The following is a 10,702-nucleotide window of genomic DNA, read 5'->3' on the forward strand; positions in this document are numbered from 1 at the left end:
TTATTAATAACTTGAATACGATGCCCGTATTCTCGTGTTTTTTGTGTGGTTTGCCTATTCACGACGAATTGATGAAACAATTCATCCTTGCATTGCGAAGTCCAGGAGCCTGAGTTGTACGTAAATGCAGCATACGTAGGGGTCACGCACTCGGAACTAGACAGAGATCGGCAGAGATGCAGCGAGACAAAACAAGCAACGCTACGGCGGCGGCTGCGACGGCGGCTGAAAAGTAAGAATATAGCTATTTATATTTAATTTTTTAAAGATATTTGTAGTTTTATGAATTCACATCCTCTAAGACATTATCTGTATAGCTCGTGTTTGAACCTAGATGTCCTAATATTGAGAGAAATGTCTTTTCAGGCCCGACCGGGAGGCCGCCATAATGTCCAAATACTACGATGGAGTTGAATTTCCTTTCTGTGACGAATTCTCCAAATATGAAAAAATGGCAAAAATTGGACAAGGTACCTTTGGGTGAGTAGTACACAACCATTTGTATCGCATGGGTTTATCTGTGGATGTTTGTTGGTGTGACTTACATTAGCTGTGCTGATAGCTAGCTAATATTTGTGAGTAGGCTATTACAATAAAGCAAGTAAACATTGCCATTAAGTTTGGTCAGCTCTTGTAAACGTCTATAGATGGACGTAGTATTCTGTAGTGAACATACAAATGTATTCATAATTCCCATAACATACAAGTCTAAGTGGGGATGAACAGTAACATGCTATGTTTAGCTATAAATGAACCAATGTAATATGCTTAGAACCTGGTTTGCCTTCTTTGTGAGATATTTAATCGAGGTGTTAGCAAAGTGACTACTGCATTCCTGGCTGTGTGTGATGTTGTGATCCTCTGTGTCTGTGCACAGGGAGGTGTTCAAAGCAAAGCACAGACAAACCGGGAAGAAAGTCGCTCTGAAGAAGGTGTTGATGGAAAATGAGAAAGAAGGGGTAAGGGCCCATTCACAATCAACTGTACTAGTTATTGGGTAACACTTTACAATAAGGGTACATTAGTTAAGGGTTAGCTAATGCTTAACTAAGCCTAGTTAATGCTTTACCAATCATGAACTAACTGTTAATAACTCAGCACTATGATCTAGTTAATTCCTTATAAGCATTAACTAAGCATTAACTGATGCACAATTATTGTACCCTCATTGTAAAGTGTTACCAGTTATCTTGATCATTATGCTGAATGTGCATATCACTGGGGTAAAATTCACACTTGTGATTTATGCGCCTACAATGGCGGAGCAGGTAAAAATCCTTCCCAATGTCTGTTTTGATGGTTTTTATCATGTTTTATCACACTTATGGATCTGAGATGATGCTAGATAACTCGCTGATTGGAGACCGCAGTGCATTATTGTGGGGACGAGGGAGGGGACTGCTAACTGCAGTCACTGACAGGAAGTTAGCTAAACTAACTAACCCTAACCTAGCTAACCCCATTCCGCTTGCTGAACCTTTAAGTTGGCTCTTATTTATGAACAAATAATTTCTGAGACTTAAACTTAAAGTCTTTCCTCCAAAGAAGTGGGGCTGATTAGAGCGCCCCCCACCCCCCCCCCCCCTCCAGAGACCCGGGGTTAGAATCCGTCCCTTGGTCGACTCGTCCTCTGTCATTCCCCTCTCTGTGGATAAAAACACCACAACAGTCATTTACCATTTAAATAGTTGCATTTCATATGACAACACCTGAATCTTTTGATACAAAAGTAAAGGACAGAACTTTGAAAAAATAAGATTTAAAGTTGCTATAATCCAGAATGATAATTTAAAGGGTTTAATGCTTATCTTCTGCTTCTTAAAGGTTGACACTTAGCCAAATTGAAATAACCTTGCCAGTTTGATTGGATTAAGACATATACCGAACCTGCCACTTGAACGGACCGAGTCACTTGGCTGAGTATACATGGCCTTTCAAATGTTCGATAAATGTTCGGAGCATAGCTGACTCCGCTACGCTAGGTGGCGCTGTAAGCCCTTTCAACAAGTGGTTATAGAGCCACGTCCGGTTCCTTTCCGGCAACAACACTACTATTTATTACGTTGTCTCCTTCCACTTCCTTTGGAAATCCTCCGCAGGGATTCTGGAGCAAGCGCAGAACGCAAACTCCGATATGAGATATGCGATCCTTTATACATGCAGGTAGAATGCCGACTATGAACAAGTTATCTAGGTGTTCTTATCCGTCTTCGCTTGTCCGTTAATGTGCCGATTTGTGTGCGAAGTAGGTCGGGTAAAGGTGTTTACATGCATTTTACAAGTCCTGTTGAAGTCTTATTTGTTTATTATGAGTCTATATGTAAACGCACTGAGTGTTTCTACACATTGATTAAAGAAGTTTCCTCTGGCTGGATCTTTTCCCCAGTTCCCCATCACAGCTCTTCGGGAGATCAAGATCCTGCAGCTGCTCAAACATGAGAACGTGGTCAATCTGATAGAAATCTGCAGAACCAAAGGTGAGTGTCACCTGTCACTAGAACATTCTAGTTCTGTCATTGTGTAGCTTTTTGTGTTAAAGGAATAGTTTTTTTTATTTTTAGTTTGTTTTACTCACTCAAGAAAAGGCAACAGAAACCGTTCCTGTATCTGTGTGTGCATTTGTTATATAGAAATGGGCTTAGCTTAGCTTAGCTCAAACACTGGTAGTCAAGGGGGAGCAGGTCAAAAGACACACTTAACAACATCACTAAAGGCTCCCGTGTGCTTGTTGGGACTTGTTTATTCACCACGTTAAGTTGTGCTCTATATTTATTCCACGTTATGACATAAAATGTATTATGTGCCAAAACATTAAAAAAGTTGAACCATTCCTTTAAAGAGGACCTATGATACTTTTCGACTTTTATGACCTATAAACGTTGTTATAATGATTTATAGTCATGTTTAACCATACTAGAGTATCAAATAATTACGTACATGCATTTCGACGTATTCCCTGCTGACCGTCTGGGGTGGCTGTGCAGAGCACTAAACACTATGGCAGCCGGTCAAGAAATAACTTGTTCAAATTTCCGGGTATCATGAGTCACGTACCCGGATGAATGTATGGTAATGCTGCTCAGGCAAGCTCCGGCTGCATGCCCCCACCTTCCTGAAAATCTCCCGCTGCTGGAAGGAAGGTAACCAATCACAACGGAGTGGGGTTTGCAGCAGGGGGGGAGGGGCGGAGAAGCTCAAAGCAGTGTGTAGAGAGAGACTGCTGTGCTCGCTAGGGTAAGAGGAAGAGTGTCCCGAAAATCTACATAGTTTTTTGTGATGTGATTCGTGTCAGGTTGCTCTATAGCAGTTTTTAACAAGAAATTAAGACCAGAAAAGTAGTATGATAGGATCTCTTTAAGGCCATTCTATGATGTAAATAAATTCTCCTCTCTCAATCTCATTGTATTGTTTAAATACAACAATTGTATTGTTTAAATACGCCACTGCCGGGGCGGCAGTGGCGAAGTGGGTAGGAAGATTGCCTCTGGAGTGCAGGGTCGGAGGTTCGATTCCCCGCCTACCCGCCACATGTCGAAGTGTCCCTGGGCAAGACACTGAACCCCAAATTGCTCCCGATGGTTCAGAGAGCGCCTTGCATGGCAGCTACTGCCATCGGTGTATGAGTGTGTGTATGAGTGTGTGTATGAATGGGTGAATGTGGTAAGATATGTAAAGCGCTTTGGGGCTGAGAAAATCGGCTAGAAAAGCGCTATATAAGTCAAGTCCATTTACCATTTACCATTTAAAGCCACGCAGTTCAACCGATACAAAGGCAGCATCTACCTGGTGTTTGACTTCTGTGAACACGACCTGGCCGGGCTGCTGAGCAACGCCAACGTCAAGTTCACCCTGGCTGAGATCAAGAAGGTCATGCAGATGCTGCTCAACGGACTCTACTACATCCACAGAAACAAGGTGAGGCCTCTATACAGATCCTCTTGTTTTACCACCTTATGTTGCGCGCTATAGTTTTTACACCTTCCCTGTGTTCCAATCCCCATACTTCCCTACTATTTAGTATGACAGAAAATAGATTTAGGATGTCCCAATACATGCACATCAGTTGAAGTATGCTGACAATACATAAATGCCCCCCACTAACTCCATTTTGGAGTATTTGTCTTTATTCTTGACATTTCTCGACATAATGAATAAAAAAAAATCCCCCTCGTCTGATTTTTATTTTTTTTCTCCTGTGGCCCTAAAACTCTTCTGTACTTTAGTATGTAGTGTAGTAAAAAGAAAGAGTATGTGATTTGGAACGCAGGGCTTATGTCATCGTGTGCATTTGATTCTAAAATGACAGAACGTGTAAAAAATATAGAGCGCAACATAACGTGGTAAATGAACAAGTCCCAACAAGCACACAGGAGCCTTGAGTGATGTTGTAAAGTGTATCTTTTCACCTGCTCCCCTTGACTACCAGTGTTTGAGCTAAGCTAACCTGGATGAGAGACCTTTGGCCACGGTTTCTGTCAACATAGAAATGTCTCCAGGCCACCAGCATGCTTCTTGAGGGCTCTAATGCACCATAAAAAGAGCTCTTGTATTTGATGTCTTCTTTGTTTTTCCTTAACATTTACCAATAAGGTAAATTAATAAATGATAAGGAATATTCACCATATCACAGTTTAAAACCAATGAATACCACTGTGTTGGTCATTTATTTATTTCATTGCTAATGCAGTATTGCCCTCTCTTGCCTCAGATCCTCCACAGAGACATGAAAGCAGCCAACGTGCTGATCACCAGAGACGGCGTGCTGAAGCTGGCTGACTTTGGCCTGGCCCGAGCCTTCAGTCTGGCTAAGAACAGCCAGGGGAACCGCTACACCAACCGCGTGGTCACACTGTGGTACAGGCCTCCAGAGCTGCTGCTGGGTAAGACACACACACACACACACACACACACACACACACACACACACACACACCGGCAACGTTTACACCTTTGTTTTTATCAGACTAGCTCTTACTGCAGTATGTCTCGCAAAGGAAAATAACCACCAGGTAGTATTCCTAGTTCATTTTGACAGATACCTGAAGAATGCTTGCTTTATTTATTCAGTTTTTTTTTAATTGTTACTGATTGTTTTTGCAGGTGAGCGAGACTACGGCCCCCCCATTGACCTATGGGGCGGGGGCTGCATCATGGCGGAGATGTGGACCAGAAGTCCCATAATGCAAGGCAACACTGAGCAGCACCAACTCACTCTCATCAGCCAGCTGTGTGGCTCCATCACTGCTGAGGTAGGATGACCACATTCACTACTGTCTCTTTTCACTATTCTACATACTACGGCTCACCATATGAAGTGTGTAGCTAGCATGCAGTAGGCATACAATTGGGACATACTCTTTCTTTATCATAGCATGGCTCCATTAACTTGCCTCTTGCTTGTACATCCGTCTCATCACGGGTTGTTTTCACTGGGAGGCTCAGTCCATGTGATGTAACTTCTGGTGTGCAGTGGATTGTGGATCAAGACAGCCCAAAAAAAGCATGCTGATTTTCCAAACTAAAAATCAGGACCAAATGTAGTATGGCACCCGGGAATTTTTCAACATGCTGTATTTGATTTGAAAAAATGCTTCTAAATAGCAGGGAAGTATGGGTACTGGAACTAGTGTTGGCACAGAATTTCAAACTCGATACTGAGACTCTGATACTCAGGGGGTGTACAGCAGGGAGTGAAAATGACCAAAAAAGAATGAGGCATGATTATTAATTTAAAAATAAATACGATACTTACGTTGTCAGAACATATTGCAAAATTTAGCAACGACATACAGTATTTTCAATGCTGATGAAATAGAGTTGGTAGGTGTAGCCCGCTACCCTGGAAATCCAGACCTGCCGCTAGGCGCTGGCAAATTAAATTTGCCGCACCTGTATGTCTGGACACTCTCCATTGAAGCTCATTAAATATGTCAAGAAATCCTGAGCTATGTTTCAATTGGTTCTATCTGATATGGGCGGGCCAGAGCCCTTTGTATGGTGCTCTGGGGCGGACGCAACCGAATGACGACAGTGCTGTGCACGCACCGTCGAAGCCGTGATAGTAAACATCAAAGATGGCTGCGGATATGTTGTTTGAGTTTGAGACTGCTTTGGCCTCGACCCGTTATGATCTGGAAGACGGCACTCAAATCTTTCATTAGCAAGTAAGAGGAATGTTCTGTTTTGCCGACCGACCACGTCAAAAGTTTAATTTAACAGTTAATCCCGCTGGTTGCTAAACGAACGGGGCTTAATATGTCACCTTGTTCATTGCTCTGATTGGTCGTAGTGCTATCCAACTGCGTGCAGTGGCATTTGAAATGCACGAGTAGGAAATTACTATTGATCGTGGCCAGACCCTCTATCGTTCTAGATATGGGTCTGGATTTCCAGGCTAGTAGCCCGCTGCTTTTTCTGTTTAGTTGTTGTGTGCATTGAGGTCATGTGTCAACTTGAGTAGGCAAAGACAGCACTGTTGGTGGCAATACCTATTTAAAAGGAGTATCTAATCCCACACTTATTTTTAGTATCGATTAGTCGTAGTATCGATTTGAATTTTTTTTTACAACCCTTTTTTTTTTTCCTCATTCCAATCAGGTGTGGCCCGGCGTGGATAAGAAGTACGAGCTGTACCAGAAGATGGAGCTGCCTAAGGGCCAGAAGAGGAAGGTGAAGGACCGGCTCAAGGCCTACGTCAAAGACCCGTACGCCCTGGACCTGATTGACAAGCTGCTGGTGCTGGACCCGGCCCAGCGCATAGACAGTGACGACGCGCTCAACCACGACTTCTTCTGGTCCGACCCCATGCCCTCCGACCTGAAGAACATGCTCTCCACGCACAACACCTCCATGTTCGAATACCTGGCCCCGCCCCGACGGAGAGGTCACATGCCCCAGCAGCCGCCCAATCAGAACAGAAACCCAGCCACCACCAGTCAGACCGAGTTCGACCGAGTCTTCTAAGCACTGACACTGGTTCAACACAGTGTTATGGACAAGCAAGTTGTTTTTTTTGCCAGGTTGGACTTTCTTTTATTTTTTTTTATTTTTTCAATTCTTAAAAAAAAGAAATGCTGATTTTTTTTTTTTGATTTCCCAGCCAAGCTAATATTAAAGGTGCACTATGCAGCTTCAGGGGATGTGTTTACATTCGCAGAGCCTTCCAGTTAGTTTCCAAAAACATGTTTACTCTTCAAATAATTCCTAGTATTGAAATAATTCTATCATCATGAATCAAAAACAAATATTTCAAGGCCCCTAGAACCAAATGTAAGAATCGAATATGTTTGTAAAGCAAACTGTGGGCCCTGCTGCTGTAAACAACAACAACAACAGGGAAACAGGAGCTTTTCAGGAAGCTTTCTAACTTTTACACATTGTTCCAATAAAGTTAATAAAGTTTTGTTTATTCAGTTATGAGAATATACCTTTAGAAAATTCTCAATTCTCTTTCACCCAAGATGACATAGTGCACCTTTTATGGAAAGCCACACATTCCTAGTTTGGTTGAGGTTTGGCGGAGAATACCTGGAAAGCAGAGAGTTTTTTTTTTTTATATATATATATATATATATATAAGGTTATGTGTGAGTTTACGTCAGAGTATGCCGGTTGTTTGGGGGGTGACCAGGGACAGGACTGTAATGTTCCAAGTAATACACAGAGCCCATTGCCAGTCGAGTTATTATGTTCCAACTTTTCTTTTTTCTTTCAGATAATAATGTAGAGGCTCTGTGTGTGTGTGTCCTCTGTGATCCCGTTGGTTGAACAAGGCTGCTTGTTTGTTTAAAGTTGTGATAGCTATACGTTTGTGAGTGAGTCAGGCATTTTATTCTTTTTATTTTTTCACACGTGTTTTATCATTGTTTTTTCTCTGTACAGGCCGTGCAGTATTGAGCGTTTTATTTAAGATAACACAAACTTTGAATCAAACCCATTTTATAAGGACAACACCCACATTTCTGAAACGTGTGAGATACCTCAAATAAAATGGCTATTTTCCTTAAACTCACCGTTTCTTTTTTTGGGGGGATCAGGGTATTGCCTGGGAGTTGCACTGAAAGAGAACCAGTTGTTTGAGCTTTAACAGCAGCTTAGCTACACCATTAAAACCTGCTTATACAGTGATAACAGTCATAAAATGTAACTTGACAGCATCCATTCTGCAAAAAAAAATGTATTCACAATTGTTCTGTTGCAGATAGAATTAAAAGCAGCAGCCTCTTACAATGACACTACACAGGAGGCAGGATGCTATAAATATTAATATTTAACATTTTCTAACTTCATAAGCTTTTTTCTGCAGACTTTTCAACACCACTCATTCACAGCCATGACGTTAAAACGCAAAGAAGGCATTCACAGAGTGTGTGACACTGATAAAATTCCTCCACTAGGTGGCGGCATCACATTACTCTATCATTAATAGTAGACACCATATACACATACCCTGCATTCCGAATCGCATACTCTTTCTTTTTTCTATTCTACATACTACATCCAACGATAAAAATAATTTAGTTAGGATGCAGTATGCTATAATTGGGACATACTTTTACTTTTTTTTTTTTATCATAACATAGCGCCTTGACCATGCCTCTTGCCTCAATAGCTTTATAACAGAAATACCATCCGCCTGGTTATATTCCTCTATATACATTAGCTGTTACCTGTGTAATATGCTACAAGGTCACTGTGACATTATAATATCTATGTGAGGTCGCAGTGACCTTTAACCTCCAAAATCTAATCAGTTCATCTTTGAGATGCGAGTGGACATTAATGCAAACTTTGAAGAAAATCCCGTTGAAGCATTCATGGGATAGTATTAAGGGATATTTTAGTATTTTTGTCCTGTGGTTGTATGAGCTACTTGTGAGGTATAGTTAATATGTTATATTAAGCAGATGGCTGTCAACGCAGACACTATAAGGAGTTTGGGGGAGAAGTCGCGGTAGCAGAAGTTAACCTGGTACAGTTGCAGAGGGGACTAGATTTAACACTTTTTTTTCTCCACATATATAAATGCTAAAGTATCCGTTCAATGCACGCTAGATTGATTATATTTTTCACTTTATTTCTGGCGTAGTTTGGCCATTGTATTACTACGCTGACTCGTGTGGTGCAGTCTAGCGTATCACTCCACCAATCAGCTGTTCGACTCAGAGCTACCGCTGCTTATACAAGAGACACAAGAATACAAATAGGTGATATAAAAGTGATGACGACATGCCACTGTGGACATAAGATAAGCTACCTTAATGAACCAGAGTTTACAAAAGAATAACTTTTGCAAAGCCAAGTGTTGTTGACAATGACTTTGACCTTTGACCTCTAAAATGTAATCAGTTTATCCTCTAACCAATGTGTGAGTTTGTGCCAAATTCGCGATAATACCCTCAAAGCGTTTTTGAGATATTTTTTTCATGAGGCATGAGGTGACTGTGACCTTTTACCTAAAATATGTTCAGTTCATCCTTATGAATTGGAGTGGACATTTTTCAAAATGAGATATGACGCTCACAAAAATGGCCCAGACGTTTTTTTTTTCTTCTGTGTAGCTACTACACATACAGAAGAAAAATATTAAACTGAAAAAGAAAAATTTGAAAAAGGCATTTATGAATATGTATCATTTCCGTGTGTATGTATTTGTCAAGAATCACCTGGGGCTCCTCTCTCCTCTCAGTCTGTCTGTGTGTGTGTGTGTGTGTGTGTGTGTGTGTGTGTGTGTGGTGTCAAACCGGAGCTTTACTACGATGATGGATTGCTCTTTTAGTTCCAGAGCTCCTCCGCTGTCACCTCTAATGTGTGTGTGTGTGTGTGTGTGTGTGTGTGTGTGTGTGTGTGTGTGTGTGTCTTTGTGTGTGTATTGGGGGGGGGGGGCTGCAGACAACTATGACAACAACAACTAACATAAATTAGAATGAGCTCCAATGGACAGATGGGCTGGATCAGACTGCAGCCAGCCACCTGCATGCAAATGGACTCCACCACAGCACTGTTGATTATGTGTATGGATTTGGAGGCCAGGAAGTAAAAATGATGCTCTGAACGCTGCCAGGGTGTGGGCAACACAGCAGGGAAAACACTGGGCTCTGATATCCAAACGGCTTATCATGGTGTGTCCATTGTGATTGATATGATGACACTACGGCACTTGAATTCAGGGTCTGTTTGGGGCAAATGCCATGTTAGATTGGGTCAGAATTCAGATTCACAGGGGGTCTGGGTGCTGGAATAACATTGTTTCTATATAGTTGTCCTGTGTCATGAGTTTTCAGGGTAATGAAATGCGGCCCTCATATTGCCAGTGTGGTGTCCGTGAGTATCTAATAACTACTTTTCATTATGCAGTGTCCAAATATACAACGTAGTGATTATACTTACTATACCTAGTATACACTAAACTTCCCCAAGTATCTTGTGATGTATTTGTGTTGAGTTCAGCCTTCCCAAATGTGATAATGAGTTATATAGAGTATGTACACGTAAAAAAAATAAAGTTGTAAAAGTAAAGTTATAAATAATCCCACCTCCCCATTAGTTGATTTCACACTAGTATTGCAGGCGTTTGCCAGCACCGAAGCAGCAACACTTCTCCTCACTTATCATGTTGCATTGCTCTCAACTGTAGTTTCACTTTCAGGGATGCTGAGAGTCTGAGCCCAATGAGGGGAGGCACAAGATAGAATTCTGTCCT

General features: G+C 41.6%; 1 protein-coding gene across 1 annotated transcript; it reads left to right on the forward strand.

Annotated features, from left to right (window-relative positions):
* Positions 1 to 176: 176 nt before the first annotated feature.
* On the forward strand, positions 177 to 7,988 carry cdk9 (cyclin-dependent kinase 9 (CDC2-related kinase); the record flags this gene model as incomplete). Its single annotated transcript, XM_080047334.1, has 8 exons — positions 177 to 232; positions 367 to 480; positions 878 to 959; positions 2,387 to 2,477; positions 3,749 to 3,915; positions 4,709 to 4,880; positions 5,101 to 5,249; positions 6,598 to 7,988. The coding sequence occupies 8 exons, from the start codon at positions 177 to 179 to the stop codon at positions 6,961 to 6,963; spliced, it is 1,197 nt and encodes a 398-aa protein (XP_079903460.1). The 3' UTR covers positions 6,964 to 7,988.
* Between the last annotated feature and the right edge of the window lie 2,714 nt (positions 7,989 to 10,702).

This window comes from Ammodytes marinus, assembly GCF_949987685.1.
Source record: "Ammodytes marinus genome assembly, chromosome: 18".
In the NCBI taxonomy this organism is placed as follows: Eukaryota; Metazoa; Chordata; class Actinopteri; order Uranoscopiformes; family Ammodytidae; genus Ammodytes; species Ammodytes marinus.